General features: G+C 26.6%; 1 protein-coding gene across 1 annotated transcript in view; it reads left to right on the forward strand.

Moving 5' to 3' along the window:
- The first annotated feature begins 1,814 nt into the window (after positions 1–1,814).
- Positions 1,815–17,976, forward strand: part of LOC113389169 (oxidative stress-induced growth inhibitor 2-like) — a 30,523-nt gene continuing 14,361 nt past the window's right edge. The window contains exons 1-2 of the mRNA XM_026626225.1: positions 1,815–2,035; positions 17,693–17,912. Of these exons, the coding sequence (XP_026482010.1) occupies positions 17,849–17,912 (64 nt within the window). The 5' untranslated portion in view covers positions 1,815–2,035; positions 17,693–17,848. The remainder of the gene's footprint in view (positions 2,036–17,692; positions 17,913–17,976) is intronic.

Genomic DNA, 17,976 nt, shown 5'->3' on the forward strand with positions numbered 1-17,976 from the left:
TTCGGGAAGTTCATGCAACTTGCCTCAAGGCTAAATGCTACTTCCAACTAGTTTAATACATGATTGTTAAAAGTATTATTATATATGAATATTATAATACAATAACCAGTTAATTGCTATTGACAAATATACTCTTAATGGAAAAGTGGCAAAATTTTTTGTATTGACGATAGTATTTGTCATGCCTATCAAACAGTGAACATTTGGAATTTTTTCAAATTATTGAAATTGAAATTTTTGAAATTTAAAGTAAATATATTCTGAAATGTCATATCCTTGAATAATGGAATATTATGAAAATAAATAGTTGTAAGTGGCATTTTGTCTTAAAGTAAAATGCAACTTAAAGCCAATTTTAAAAGTTATTAACTATGTTAATAAAACCCTTTAAGGCAAATCCAAAATACAATATAATAAGTTGGCAACTAAGTGCGTCTTTCATCCTTAGATGGTTCCAATTGACTTTTTGAGGTTTGTTGACAAAGTCCAAATGCCTTCTGTTAATGGTAAATATGTACCTTTTCTCAATGGATAGTGGGCAGTTGAGATTTAGATTAGTAGAAAAAAAGTTTTCTGATCCATTGCGTAGTTTTTGTTTGGCATTCATTGAAAGATGCAAAATACATCCTAAAATTTCTGTCATATTTTGCTTATTTTTTACTGTATATATAGTCATATTTTGCTTATTCTTTCTGCAAAGAGGCATCTTTAGCTCAGGAAATGGTATGAGCTATTTATGGTGATAAAGCCTTAAAAAAGGCAGTGTCATTATGGGTTTGCCAAATTTCGTTCTAATAATTTTTCACTAAAAGATGAATAACGATCTGGCCATCTGTTGAAGTTCAACTAGATCAAAAAGGAATTGTCTACACTGTTAATACCAACCGAATGATCAATTGCAAATACATTTGATTCCTACTGATAAGGAGACGTGCTGATTAGTTTTTGGCAAAGGCAGGTCTAGCCGTTTCAAAGATACGGGGCAAAAAGCGCCAAAAATGGTATAATTAAAAGAAATAATTCAAAAAACGTTTTACTTGTGTTGACGAAATGAACAACTGGTAAAATTTTTGTAAAGGCAGGCCCAGCGTATTTGGAGGTCAAATAAAAAATATATATAATGCAATATGGCGGTCAAAAATAAACATTAGACTTATGTACATCGTATTATCAGATATTTTATAAAGATTGTAATGATAAGTACAAACGTTGTGTACATTTATATGGGTTCCGTACCAATGTTTACAGTTTATACGTTAGACGTCTAGACAGCGCTTACGACTCCAAACGGCTATGCAGCGCGATTGCTTAAGAAAAATATTCAAAATTTTCAAAAAAAATCAAAATACAAAAAAAACTAATTTTTCATAAAAGTCAATTTTTTCAAATATTTCAAAATTTCTCAAAAATCTAATTTTTTCAAAGGTTTGCAAAGTTTTTTTTAATAATTTAGTTTTCGGTACGGGAAGTTTCAGCAATTTACCTTAAGGCACGATACCATGCACCACTAGTTTTAACAAAAATTTGCAATCACTTATATCATTATATATATTATACTATCCCTTCACAATTCCGTCAACTTTCGGTTCAGCGCGCAACATTTTACCTTTACCCCCAAAGTACATTTTTCGAAAAAAAATGTTTCCCATCCCTGTTTCGAATATACCGGCCGGCTTCGGTTGTTATAATAATCAGAAGTGTATCATCTACGATTGTAAAGATAATAAATAATTACACAACACCATGAAACTCGTATCGGCAGAGTTGTATTGCCCGTTCGAAGGAATTAGTGATTCAGTATTCAGTTGTTAGCCAAACGCCGAACAGGTCGGATGTTCTGAAATAATTTTGAAGTAAACATATTTTTTAAGTAAAAAATAATTAAGTATTAGAACAAAAGGTTTTGTTGCAAATATTTTTACAAAAGTGGTTAATTAGAAGAGATAATCATTGAAGTAGTTTTATGTGATTTTGTGTGCATTTTATTGAGTATTTTATGTGCATAAGCCGGCTTGAGTATACAAGTAACCTACACGTGAGTACATTATTTTTTTGCAATTACAATTTGCACCTATTATTCTACTAACTATTCCAGTTAAAATTCAACTACACATTATAAATATTTGGCTATATGTTTTAAAAATATTTATAATGTGTAGTTGAATTTTAACTAGAATTACAAACTTATATGTAGTGTTTAAAAATTTGCACAAAATTAAAGAATGTAATAACTATATAATTTTTATTACTCCTATATATCAGAACAAAATATTAGTCTAAATATCTTGGCATTTACTTATATGATACTAACTTTTTCATATTAATTTTAGTTTTTAAATTCGTGATTTGTGTGTTCATGAAAGATCAAAATTTTTTTTAAACAAATCTCGACTACCAATTTTATATATAAAATTCTTCTGTGTATAATTTGATACTTCTCTTAAACGGTTTTTCGGATTTTGATAAATCTTTTTAGAGTTTGTCAAATGAAATTTTTAGGATTTAGTGAACGATAACAGTAATATTGTAGAAATAAATGACAAAAATTACAAAAAACCGTTTATCATTGTTTTACATTGAACTGTCATCTGCTAAAATGTCAATTCACTGAATTTAGCTGAATTTATGAGCCTAGATAATATTAGAGTATAATATACAAGAAAAATGTGATGCCTACATTATTTCCGAAAAATAGCTGAGATGTGCCAGAAATTAAAATAATATATAATACAGTCAACAGTATATGGTTTGGCAGATGAATTTATATAATTCAGTTTAATAAATAACGCAATAAGTCCAAAAATTGCTTATACATTATTTGTTTTAAACTTAGTACATTTTGGTTTACTTTATTAATAGTTTACAAAATATTAATCTTCTTAACTCCCAAAGTAGATTTTGGTTTTCCTCAAACTTAATTAAGTACTTTTTTACAAATGTTAACTTTTTCGATAGTTTTTAGCTACTCTCATTAAATACATTTTTTTTAGATTAATTCTTTATAATTAAATATTTCACAGTCTTCAATAAAATCCATTTAACTTATACGAAATTTTTGTAATTATTAGAAAAAAAGTAGTTTCTAACTATTTTACAAAAGTGGTTTATTAGTATAGACTGATTATTTTTTTTTTTGTGAGACAATTTGCTTTTTTAGGTTTTAAAAATATTTGTTTTAAAAATTTTGACACGTTTCAATAACTGTAATAGTATAACTGAAGTCGTTTTATAATTTGTTAATTTTATATTGTTATTTGTCTTACAATATTAAAAATTTCTTAAATGTTTTAAAAACATTTTATTTTAGCGTTATTAAATTTTCTTTTTTGTATCAAGCGAGTAAAACCATTTTGTTAATTTATTAATTTTATTATTAATAATCAAATAGAAAACCAGGTTTTAATAATTAGATTTTTGCAAATAATATGAAAATATAATAAAAGTGGCTTAGAATATATTAGACGTTTTAAATTATAAAAAAATACGTTATTAAATTTGTTTGCAGTCATTTTTTTATAATCCGTTTATTTTGAATAATATAAGAAATTCGTAAATGGTAATAGTAAATAAAATATTTGATTTTTAATAAAATTTTATTTTTACTTTTGATAATACTTATTGTTAACATTTTTTTCTCTTTGTTCATCGAGTAACATCTTTAATTGTTTATAACTGGATTTTTGGAAATAATATGCCAATATAACACATTTGTAAAAAAATAAACAAATGATGCAATTTTGTGAAATAATATCACTAGTTATTGTCATTTTAAAATTACGCAATGTTAATCATTATTTTTAAATTTTTATTTTAATTAAGCTATTCAGCAAAAGTATCAAATACATATTTATATATTTATATATATATATATATATATATATATATATGTATCAAATATTTTGAAATAAAATATATATTTAAAATTTATATATATATTTTGGATTTTCCAAAACGCTTATACATATTTAAAACTTAAAACTTACAACATTATTTACATGTATTTGCATACGAATTATTTGAATTTATTTATTTATTTCTGGAATTGTTATAAATGTTATTTGGAATTCTGTCGAACACCAAGACATAATTTTCCTAAAAATTCTTTAACTTTTTTTTTAGTTCCTTCCTGGATTTTAAAATTTTTACATAAGACAGTATCTTCAAAACTATATAGTTAATTAAGAATATATTCATTTAATATTTATTAATAAAAAAATGCAGGATTTTTGAAGAATTTGGATTTTTTTTCATAATAATGATAGCATCAAAACGTATAAATAAGTAATTGTTAATTCGAGGAATTGGTTGGATTTAAAATACGTTTCAACCCTAAAAAAGATCGAGATAAAAATTATTATAAAAATTTGAGGAATAAAATCTGAAAATTTATATCTTACTGTTAATTCATATTCATAGAATAAAATTATAATAACCTATGGTTTTCCATATTTTATTCCCAATTTACAAATCAAACATTTAAAAATAAAAATATTTGATGTTTTTGACCATGAAAACCATGAAAATAAACAATAATTCAATAACTGATAAATAAAAATTGATATCAATAATATAAGTCAACAATAAATGAAAATAATTTAAAAAAAAACATCACAATAAAGAATAAATATCCATAATAAATAAAGTATGCTAAACAATATAAACGTCAATGATTTCTGATAAAAATATCGCTAAAAATTTGCAATTAAAAATTATTTAACGTTAGTTAACGAGTTCTTAATATACATTCTGAGAGACTATAATGTAATATTATTTTTTTTTTCAAATGCAGATTTATTTTATGTAGGTACATACATGAGAATAATTTAAATTGGATAAATTAATTAATGTTTCCTGAAGCTTGAATTAAAAGTTTAATGTAAAAGTTCAGAACTTTCTTTCTGTTTCTCTTTGGTTCAAAATTATAATTATACATAGTAAATTCTGTTCTACTATTTTTGTACGAGTTTTAATTATTTATACATCGTAATTGATTTTTTCAAGTATATATTTATTGTCAATCAAAATATACATTATTTTTTAAGACAATGTCCTGGACTTTAGGCCTTTAAAGAGTTTATCTCCAACGAGACATCTCCTTTTTTTTAAATGAATTTTAATAAAGAGTTTTAGTTTAGTTTTCAATTTTTAGTCTGTATAACCTGTTTTATAACTTTATCGCAATCTGTCAATCAAATAACTAAATAACACATTTTGCTACAATTGTGAAACTTGTATCGATTCAGCATTTTTTCTTGTATGAAAATATTTTTGCAAGTCATGAATATATCATAAAGTAAGATTTTTTATCGTATATATAATAATATAAAATGTAAACATTAACGTACATAAAACAATGGGAGACTGGGTACGGTTGTGCCAGGTTACTGTAATGAAAATCGTCATAACAACTAAACTGTAATGGTTTTGAGATAGGGTCCAAAAGGACAAAGATGAAGTGTGCTTGTTTGAACAAGTTCCCATTATTGTATTGAGTCAGTAAGGTACTTTTTTTTTGTTAATAATTTAATAAACATTATAGTTTTTGTCCAAATCTTAGGAGAATTAATTTGTAAAATCTAGTTCATATGTGCACTATTCAATCTAAGATCTATGCACTATTCTAATTCTTTTTGATCAACTTGCTAAATATTGCATATACAATGCCAAACAAATGAATTTTTGGCACATGAAACAAAATTCTAAATCATTTTTTCAATAAGTAGAAATATTTTTTCGTATTGTTATGTAATTTAGAAAAGTAAAGCCAAATGCGACATGCATAAGTTAAAAATAATGTATATGCAATTTTGGACTTATTTATTAAACTGAATTATATAATTTCATCTGCCAAGCATCTATACTGTTAACTGTATCTTCTATTATTTTAATTTCTAGCACATCTCAGCTGCTTTTCGATAATAATAATGTAGGCATTCTTGTACATTATATGCTAATATTATCCAGGCTCTTAACTTCAGCTAAATTCAAATTTCGAGTGAATTGACATTTCTAGCAATGACAATTCAAACGTTTTTAATGTCAAGCAATGATAAGTGTTTTTTTTGTAACTTTTGTCATTTATGTATACAATATTACTATAGTTTTGTCGTTCATTAAATCTTAAAAATTTTCTTTGATAGATTCTAAAAAGAATTATCAAGATCAGAATAACCGTTTAGGAGAAGTTTAAAATCATACACCCGTACAGAAGAATTTTATATATATCCTCTCGCCATATGATATTTCAATTAATTAATCAGTAATTAGAAATAGCATTAATTAAGGACAGTATCGTTGAATATTTATTAATATATGAAAGTTGTCTGTCTATTACTATTTATTGCGTTATTACTGACTCGTATTCAACAACTTAATAATACATCATTACATTACTTGCAAGTAAAGAATTCGCTTGTAAAATGTACTACCAGGGATGAAGAACATTGTTCACGTGATTTATTGAAATTCATAAATATTTTATCCCCGACTCCAAGAGGAATCATCTTTTGAGAGATAGAAAAAAACATACTTTGTAGAGTATGAAAACATCCTAACAACATGTTAGAAAAAGTTGAAAAAAAGTTGTTAGATCATTTTCATAGTAAAAAAATTAAAAATAATCCTAATGATCTTACTCTAATTTTTTGGGACTTTATGAGCAGTTAATTTCATGTTTCACTTATGCAAATATTCTAATGAGTTAATTATTAAATTTAATATTTTCCAATCATAAATGTTCCATCTAAAGATCTAGCTTTAATGGAAAAAAAAATCTTTTTGCAATAAGTTGCATCAAAAGTTATACTATACTTATTTGTAGGTAATTTTTTGGAGAGTGTAATAAATTTATGATTCTAAATATTTAAAAAATTTATTTCTACTATTAGGTTGTTTGCCACTGTTTTTCATTATTCTTGATCATGCAAGATCTATCATTAAATTATTTCGAAATGTATATACAAGATTTTAATTTGCTGTAATAAAGGTAACCATAGTGTGAATGTATCGGACATTCACTTGATTTTATTTAAAAAAAAGAAGCAAATCTGCTCCTGTAGTTGATAATTAGAGACAATCTAATAGTATTGGGAATTCTACTTGTTATATTTATTCACACACACATACCCATACACGCTCATATTTATATATTTTTTATTCGATATTTTGCTTTATTTGATAATTTCTGCAGTAAATTCGTTTAATTTAGCAGTTCTAGAAAAATGACAAAAATGTCTTTTGAAAATTTGTTTGTCATACATGAAGTAATTTTTTTTTTTGAAAAAAATGTTCTATAATTATAACATACAACAAATGCTATTTTTGTTAGAATAAAAACATCTTTCGATATCGAACGCCTTAGGAGTCTATCTCTATCTGGTCTATCAAATAAATTGCTCGAATTGTAATTTAATATATGTATACATATTGGTGAAATTTATATAATAATTTATATTTATATAATTAATTTATTTTCATATTTCATTCAGACTCGTGCGGGTCACCGGTGGCCCACGCCGGCGTGAACGTGTTAATTAGAACAATTTTAATGATCTTATTACTTCTACATAGCATATTCTTATACCATGGATTTTTAATATTAGGATAAGCAAATTGTAAGAATTTTTTGCTTAATTTTTTATTTCTTGTACACTGTTCTAGTTGCACATTCTAAACTATTTTTGATAAAATATTATTGTCCTACGAAAATTGGTTTAATTATAAAAATTCACCGAAGTTTGGAGTAATGGACTGTGTCAAAATATCAAAATTTTACTCTGACAATTTTAAAAGTTGCTTATTATCAACTGGTATGTACTGGCAGCCCTTGCAACTTGCCCTAAGGCTAAATGCCACTCACACCTAGTTATATTTTATGAGCATTTATAGTCTTTTACACTTTATAATTAAATGGGACAGTCATTTCAATCATTGGTTGAAAATTATTCAAAGTTCCCGAAAATTGTATAATCCATATCAATTACGTTTGTATGTAAATTTGATCTGGCTGAAGGATTCAAATTTCATCAACTCGTTCAAAAGGGCAACGAACTGTGGCAGAACTTCAAATAAATTAGCGTTTGCTCTCGATATAAAAATTAGACCAATCAATCAATCTTCCATGTGCTAATTTTCTGCGTGTCGTTGACACACAACCTCTTCAAGGTTAGAATGAAAATGAGTAATACTCTATTATAAATTTAATGATTTATTTATTTTGTACAACTCGAAATAGTTGTCCAATGGTCTAAAAGTCTAGACGAGAGACTCTGGTCTAATGGTCTTTGCATACAAATCGAATTGTAACCGACACAATTTTCGCTCGAGCCAAGATTACGTAAATGGTGACGTAAGATAGGTTGTTCTATATTTTAATAAAAATGACTTGCAGAATTTTGTATTATTATTTACTGGATTTTCTAGAGTCATTTGCAATTGAATCAATTTTCCCTAAAGTAGAGACGTCAAACTAGAACTGTTAGCAATGGTGGAGCTAATAGTAAAAAAGGAATTTTAAAACTGATACCATATTAGCTTATCATTATATGTTTTTAACTTTCCGAAGAAGTTTATGTTTTTCCAAAAAAATCCTGATTTTATGTTTTCTCGTCGTATCAATACTAAAAAGTCTCGTCTCAGAAATCGAAAGACATCAGATTAGAGCCGATTAAAAATTTAAGGATTTTTTTTGGGAAAACATAAACCTTTGGGAAGTTAAAAAGAAAACAGAATGATCTTAAGATAATATGGTAACAGTTCAAATATTCCTTTTTTACTATTATCTCCAGCATCGGTAAAACTTTCCTTTTATAATTTATGATAAAAATGTCTGCTTTATTTTCTTTCATCATTAACTATGCTATTTTTATTGCACTTCTGCGCAAATTATGATGAAGATTTCAAATTAATTTTTTCATACACTGAAAAGTTGCAAAAATAATAAAAGGTCTTTTTGGTCTTGTTTGAATTAGTTCAAAATTAGTTTGTAGAATTGCTCTCATGTGTCACAAATTACCACAGTCATTTCTTTACTTTTCTTAAAAATTACAAACTTAAAAATTATCTCAACTTCAAACTTGAAAAACTTTTGGACTGATTGTGAAAAATTTATAATTCAAAACCAAAAAGGATTTTGACAGTTATCCATCTAGTTGTTGAAAAAAAAACTAAGTTATGTTTAACACTTTTTGTAATGTACACAACTCAACATGGTTGTTGATTATGCTTAATTTTAGCCTAAATATGCAAATTAAACTTATAATTTTTCTTCATAAATAGGGCCATTAACCAAGTTTCCTATTAATTATTTGTTGTTCTTGTATTTTTTAAACATAAGTTGTGTTCTCACCCACTGAAATAGAGTCAAACTGGGTCTCAAAAAGTGTGGAAATCTTATTAAAATTTTAAGCAAAATTTATTGTTATTTATTTGTTGGGCCGATTGTTACCCAACAGACCAATGTTATGGCAAGGCTATGTCACGCTCCAACTTCCATACATTATGCCACTGAATCATACTGAATACTGTCAAAATGTCATGTATTTGCTGTGCATTCAGGCGTTTTACACATAAACTGCAACGTCACTGACATGTTATGAGGCTGGGTCAGAAAGACCCTGTTATCTAAGATCGTTTTTTTCACATTTGTGCGATTTCTAGGTTAGGTTTTCGATCTGACAACCTGAGAAAAACGCCTGACTGCACAGCAACAATATGGCTTTTGTTAAATTTACGTTAACGTAGCCTTGCTATAACATATGTAGACTTTTTTTCATTTTATTTAAGCATTTTTTTATTTAAGAGATTGTCAAGTTAATTAAAAATATAATTGAATTAAATATATCTGTTATATTTTAGTGCTAGTTTTCGTTCATTCTATTTCATCCAACAAAAAAATTCCGTCGCCTTTTCAATAATTAATGGAAACCTTGATAAGGAAATTTTAATTTCTAAATAGATACGCCTCTTCGGCCTTGTAACTCTATTCTATGTACACGCATGTGTGTTCTCACACACAATTTAATGAATATTTATTGCGAATGACACGATGAATGATTTTGCATAAATAAATGATTGCGATAACGTTTGTAGAGCAATCTCTGATAAGAGATGGTGATGAATTTTATTCATAAATTATATAGAACATGGAGTAATGGATAGATTGTAGAATTGAGGAAAGTTCTGGAAAAATTGTGGTTAAATGAGTCTATCAATCAATCATTTGTGACTAAGTCATTTTTGACTAAGAATTTTATTTTAATATTATTTTTATATACACTTTTTACAACAATCAGAACTTAGTCCTATGAGCGGTTGTGCAGGCTTCTTAAATTACTTGATTTTTTTTTGTAGATGGCAACCCAAACGGTTGTCTCCGTGCTAAATTTAGCATTACAATTTCTGTCATACTAATGTTGCAGCAATGTCTGGTCAAGGCTATTTTCACTTGGAAACATAATGCTATCTGTATTTTCAAGTGAAAGCCGATGTCACTACTGCTTGACATCAGGCTGTCCGAGAGGGATATCGCAATTAGAGTTTTTGATTAAAATCCCATAGCTCTAACCACTCTAACTTTATCCCAACTCTCACCAATTATTTTGATTTCTATCAGGAAACATCTTTCCAAGTGAAATCCGAAGTCACTACTGCTTGATATCAGGTTGTCCGAGACGATTATTTAAATTAGCGCTTCTGATTGAAATCTTATTTATCCATGGATATCTATTATTCATGATTTTAATTTTCCGAACCAAGGATCACTTTTTTTTAAAAAAAATTAATTTTTGAAGATTTTGCTCTACTTATCAAGATATGTCCACCTTTCTCGGGAACTATTGATAACCGATAAAAAAATATTTTCTACAAAATAAATAAATAAAGAAAAATACATTTTTAAACAAGTTTTCTATATTCATTAGATTTGTACATATGAGAGTGACCTTCCTATTGCGATTTTGAAACAACTGATTGCAAATTGTTACTAGATAATTACTGCAATAGCCGAAGAAGATTAATTTTTGAACTTTTGTAATAGACTGAATTTACTATTCATTTAAAAATCATTTTAACTAATTCTAAAAATTCCTTTAACACTATGATGGCTTTCTTAGCATCAGGAATGCGATGTGGGTATCAAATTATATAGTGCCATTAAAGTAAAATTAAACCATCAAGCACTTTGATGATCGTGGTAATTTAATTAAACTGCAGACGATGAAGACATTTCATAGTGCAGACATGTTAATATATTTTTTAGATCAAAGTATATATTTTTAGATGAAATTTTAGCTTACTATTTATTTTATCTATATATATTGAGTGATTATTGTATAGTAAATTACTTTTAAATTTAATAATATCTCAATAGTAGGGGAGACAGGACACGGTTGTGCCACTTTTTTCGATCAGCAATAATTTTGTTAACTAAGCTTACTATTTGATAACTTTGATTTTTATTTCAACTTTCTACATATTAGTAATTACTGAATTGAAATAATTACTGAATATTTTTATTATATGAAAACAGATAATTTTATCTAGAGCAAATAAAAATATTAAAAATATGCAATTATGATTATGAAGATAATTAGAAATGAATAATATTGTGTCTTAGATGCTATATAATAATCCGTTAAATAGTTAGGTCCAAAAATGTATTCAAAGCATTCTTGTATAACAGTTATATTTATAAAAATAATTATATTTTTTGAAAATTTTAACTAAAATTAAATATAACTAATATCCATGTTGAGTTGTATCAGACTCTTCTTTTCCATAAATATGACATTTATAAAAGTTTTTTATTTGATTTTAAATAATTTGTGTGTTTTATCCACTGAAAAAGAGTCCATCTGGGACTCGAAACCTATGAATGTCCATAATTTTTTTTTAATTTTAAAATTTATTAATGCTAATTTTTCTTTTCACATTTGGATGTATGACAGGATATTTTTTTTTGTTTACTATTATATAAATTGAAATGATTAAGAACCAAAAATAGTTCCCAGTTTTCTAGGAATTGAAATTTTAACATTTTAATGATAATTGATCTTGAACTACTCAAATATATGAAATATTTAATATATATATATATATATATATATATATATATATTAATCACCTCAAAGGTCATTATCGTGATAAATTACTATTATCGGTGTTTGTTCATGACAAATTCTTTTTTAATGTTAATGGAATTGTTTATTTATTAATTCGAAGATTTCTATATTGTTAACTAAGAGGTCATATGCATTTATAAAAATAATATTACGGTAATCAAAATTCCTGTATTTTTTATATTGTACGATATAATTTGTTTCAAATGATAATGTTTTCGATGCTTCTATATTTTACCATTTTTACTGAAGAAAAAAAAATGCTTTTCACTAAAATATGTTTTTTTTCGGAGCATAAAAGAAATGTTCCAATACAATATTTGAAAACTGAACTTCTTATAATTTGTTTATATTATTTTTTTTTAATAATTACTTGTATGTACTTAATACTTATTATCTTTAAAGATATTTCCGAGTTTCTATTTTTTTTTAATTTTATAAAAGTAGGTAATATGAAAGGTTATGTATTATATGAGGAATCTGATGACTATTTACAAGTTAATAGTATTAATGACCATTTTGCAGAGCTTTTTTAAGCAAGTTTTGGACAAATAAGCATTTTATATGATTTTTTATTAAATGTTGTGTGAAAATAATGTTTAAATTATCTATCACATTTTTTTCTATAATTTACCAGTATCTTCACAAATTGGAATATATTTTATCAATCGTAACGCTAATTATATTGCATTATTAATATCTATACATCAGTGTATATGTAATTTAATATTCTAGAATATATAATTAGTAATGTTTCAAAGAAATATAAATAATTAATAATGATGACAATAAAATTAATAGTCGATGATATATTTGATATGTCGTTTCTCCCACACTTTATAAACTGTCGGCTGATGAATATTTTATTAAATATTCTATATATTTTATTTATATATTCTATATATATATATATATATATATATATATATATATATATATATAAATACATTAGTTGGCACATTCTTGGATTTGTAAATATTTTGCAGAGCTTCGAACAAAGAATCCAAAAAGTAATAAAAAATAAAAAAGTTTTTTAAAAAACATTTCTTTATTTATTTATTGCCGACGTTTCGGAACTAAGTACGTTCCATCTTCAGGACATCTGTCAAGAAACACGACCTTGATTAGATTTAAGCAAACAATATGTTTAAGAAAAGCAGAAGATTGGATATTTTTTATATGAAATGAATGAAATTTCCACAATTTTACAATGTTACAATTTTTTAGATGTTGCTTTTAACGTATAATACATTTTAACTTTTATCATACATTTATGAGATTTTCCTTTATAATTATTTATTTTTTTATTTATTTATATATTTATTTTACTAATTTTATGGAACTATTAAGTAAGTTTAGCTAGTATATAGTTATGCATGAAATATAATTATCTACAAAATTATTTTTGCATATGGGACTGAAATAATTCTGACTTAATTTTATGTTCTAGTTTTGCCAACTAGAAATACTGTGTGAAAATACTAATTTATTCTCTGATAATCTACATTTTTTTGGCATCGATTCCACTTTAATTTTTTATGAATGAAAAGTAGTATGTAATGTAATAAATCTAAATTTTAAACTAGGTGTAAGTGGATTTAAGTTTCCTGAACTTTCTGATTCAAATAATCGATATGGAGATTTAGATACTTTTAAAAATTTCAACATTAAGGTTATCTCTACTTTTAAAAATTATGATTCTCGTTTTTTACCAAAAACTATTAAAGATAATTCACAACTAAAAAGATAAGTAGTTGATTTTAAGTATCGTATAAATTGAAATTGCTTTTGTAAAAATGCATGTGTTTGAGATTTTTCTAGTAGACAACACTATCACTAAAATAGTTCAAATATGCAGTTACAGAAAAACAATGTTACTTGACACAAAATGTAATAAAATACAAAACGAACAAGTTTAAAAAAAATCAAATGCACAAAGAAAAGCATCAAACATATTCATATATATTATTTAAGATGTTCAAACAGTTAATAGCAAATAACAAAATTTATCTCAGTTATTGAATTTTCAAAATTTGTTGAGGATTTTTGGCAAAAACCTTTGGCGAAAATTGTCCTGTTTCATCAAAATGGCTTCAAAAATTTTGAAATTTATGTACCCGTTTTTAAGAAGGTCTATAAGTTTAGCACTCATACTTTTATATCAAAGGATTCAAAATGACTTGAAACGTAAAATTAGCAAATAAATTTTTCTAGCGAAAACAAACTTCTTTGAGAAGTTGTGAAAAATACTGACAAGTGAGAGCAACTGAAGTACTTTGTTTGTATATTAAACAAAATTTATTTTCATACTTTGAAAACGTGTTAGATGATGCAGATTCTTAGTTTGCATTATTTACTGGTTTTTGACAAACTGCGCACAAAATATTAATTAGAAAATATAGTTGAGTAAGCTATTTATTGACTTTTAGTCTAAGTTTCCATATCCTTTGTCAAGAGTCCATTATCGCATCAAGAATTCTCAATGTCAGAGGTCATAGCAAATGTTCTGCGATTAATATTTCAAAGATAAGTGGCCTTACTTATTTATATTGCTTATCAATTAATTATTTATGATTTATAGAGTAGAATAGTGTAGTCACAAACTAGAAATTCTATTAATAATACGATTGCTGCGACGTTATTTATACATCTGCATCGATGGATGGTTTCTTCATTATCCGAATACAAGGCCACTGTCAAGGTTTTCTGGTTTTGTGCGAAAATTATAAGAATAATTAGAGAAATATTAATACAATAAAACAATTAATAATAGTATGGGGCTTGTTGTGGCTTGGAGGTACGAGCTTTGGTCTAGCAACCACAGGATTCAGAATATCCTGTTTTAAAATATGTGTCCAATTTAGTATGTATCAATTATCTATATCTGTGTCCTCCTCTGGCCAATCCTGATTTTTTCCCAGACTTTGCATAGCAAAAAACGGAAAAGATTCTAATTACAAACACAAAACTGACAACAAAGTCTTGAATAACCTGTTTCGTTGCGCAATTATAGTATCGTATAACAAAACGAAACATTTGCAATACGATCAAGGTGCCCGCTGAGAACTTTTTTTCTTAAAAAATGCGAAAAAATCTGTTTGGAGGTCGAAATATTAAAACACGTTTTATTTAAAAAACTAAGAAATTTCTTTTGAAAATACTTTTTTTCATTTTATTTTGTTACCAAATTGTTAGGCCTCCAATTGCTAAAAACTTAAACTAGGACAACCATGCTGATTTTTCTATTATCTTTTTTAACTTCCCAAAGGAGAAGTTTATGTTTTCATAAACAAGAATTCGATTCACTATTTTTATGTTTTCTCGACGTTTCAAGCCATTCTGAATCGAATGAGAAATTAGGAAAAAGTATGTTTGTGTGTGTACGAGGTGTGTTCAAAAAGTACCCGGAATTACTAATAATTAAATTTCGCGGGTCTGGAGTGTCTGATTGTCAAAATTTTTTTTTTATTGTGTTGGTATACATGCCCCTAAAGTATGATGAAATTTTCAGCTATATTCACTGTTTACTTTGTCTGTGGTAGTCGCTAAGGTTCGACGTGTTTTTCTGAGCTCGGCGATTTTTACAATGGAAGAATTGAAAAGTCAAAGAATTTGTATTAAATTATGCGTAAAAAATGAAATAAAGTGTTGCAAAGTGCAAAAATTCACCAGATATGGCTCCGTGTGACTTTTTCCTATTCCCAAAGTTGAAGAGACCCATGAAAGGACGGCGGTTTTCCTCGATTGAAGAAATAAAGGCCGAATCGCTGAGAGTGCTCAAGGACATATCAAAAAGTGAATATCAAGGGTGCTTCGAAAATTGGAAAAAACGCTGGCATAAGTGTATTATATCTGGGGGGGACTACTTTGAAGGGGACCACATTAATGTAGACGAATAAATAAATATTTTTTTGAAAAAACGAAAATTCCGGGTACTTTTTGAACAGACCTCGTATATGAGAACAGATATTTTTGCTGTAAATCGTTGTTTACTCAAAAACGGCTGGACCATTCGATGTATCTCTATGAGGACTAGCGTTTATCAATTTCACGCGACGATCAGCCAAGCCGTTTCTTTGTAAATCGCAGACAAGTGAAAAATTGTTTGTCCACGTTTTAGCCCGCAATTCTGAATCGATTTTGGAAATTCAAAAACCTTTTGAAAGATATTGATTGGGAATCGACCTGATTAGTTTTTGATAAAGATTGGCGGAGCCGTTTTCTTGTAATAAAATGTTAAAAAAAATTTTTTTGACGATTTTTATGATTTTTTTACGGTAGATACCATAGTCTTATAGATCATACTAAAATATTACGGCTCTACGACAAGTCGTTTAATTTTAAAAATTCGTCAAAGTTTGCAAAAATTAGAATCGTTTTTTTGGCATTTGTCAAAATTAGACCTTTCATCGACGTTTGCTCAAAAACGCCTGAGCCGATCTCAGAAATTTAAAGGCCATTTGATGTATCTCAATGAGAACTATCGTTTGTCAGTTGACGATTGGGCGAGTCATTTCTTTGTAATTTGGCAAAAAGTGTTAAACTTTTCGCCACATTTGAGCTCATACTACCGAATCGATTTTAAAAAATCAGAAACTGTTCGAAAGATATTAGTTGGGAACGATTTACTTGGTATAATGATAGAGTACTTGGTATTAATGAACATACTGAACCATTAAAGTTTAGCGGAAACTGGTTCAATTATAAAAATTATTGATTTTTGAAAATTTGCTTTTAGAAAATCGAAGTTAACGTGTTCGTACGTTTTCAATGATGTGTGATAAATCCACTCGGAATACTTACAATCACTAATAAATTAATATATTTTTTATTGATTAAGTCGATCATTTGCCACATTTCGGGTTCAAGTAACTTGCCTCAAGGCAAAATACCAATACCAACTAGTTTCTATTCGTTTTTTAAGATTTTCTTAACGATTTAAGCTAAATGCTTTAATTCAATGTAATGATTGATACCAAAATTTTTTATATTCTTTTTTTTTTGGTACTGCTAATTTATTAGAGTTTTTATAGATTTAGAGTTAAATATTTTACGAAATATTTGCTTAAAGGATTCTTTGAAGTATTTCAATTTTATAATATAAAATATATATATATATTATCATTATCATTTCATTTTAACTTAAGTGGATAAATTTTGCTAACTGTTTGACTACTTGTCACACGAGTTTTTTTGGTATTTTTTATAAATCAATGTACCAATGATATAGTTTAATTTTTAATAACCATATATTTCCTAAATATAATTCCACAAATCACTTTTTTGCTTAATTTTTAAGTCACGTGATCTTTTGAGTGTGTCAAATAGTGAAACATATGATCCTCTCGTGTAAAATATGAAAAATGTGAAAGAATAAAGCACTTTTTGATTTGATCACATCGGCATGAAATGTACTATGTGTTAAGTTTTAATTTATATTTAAGTTTATTAACAAATATGTATCTATATTTTAACAAATGTGTATCTATATTACTTGTACTCTATTTTTTCTTAAAGCTATTCTACAATAGTCAGAGTTACGAATTTATATTAACCCATATTTTCTTTATTTTCAGGTTATATAAAAAGGTCAAGACTATATTTCAAAAATGATGTGCGACCGAATCAAATGAATAACAAATAAAAAGAGCAAACAGTAAATAGAAACAGAAAATTTTGCACACATGTGATATTTTAAACAATTTTACCCCTTGAAATTCTTGCCAAACAAAATGAGGGAATTCAACGCATCAAGACTGCCCTCGGATGTAGTTTATAAGGATGTCGTAGTTATAGGTAAATATAATAATATTTTACACTCTAACTTTATTAATCAGAACGAATACCACTACTTTCACTT

This window comes from Ctenocephalides felis, unplaced genomic scaffold (genome assembly GCF_003426905.1).
Source record: "Ctenocephalides felis isolate EL2017-DRISC unplaced genomic scaffold, ASM342690v1 CF-g0.4_SCAFFOLD_03573, whole genome shotgun sequence".
Classification (NCBI taxonomy): Eukaryota; Metazoa; Arthropoda; class Insecta; order Siphonaptera; family Pulicidae; genus Ctenocephalides; species Ctenocephalides felis.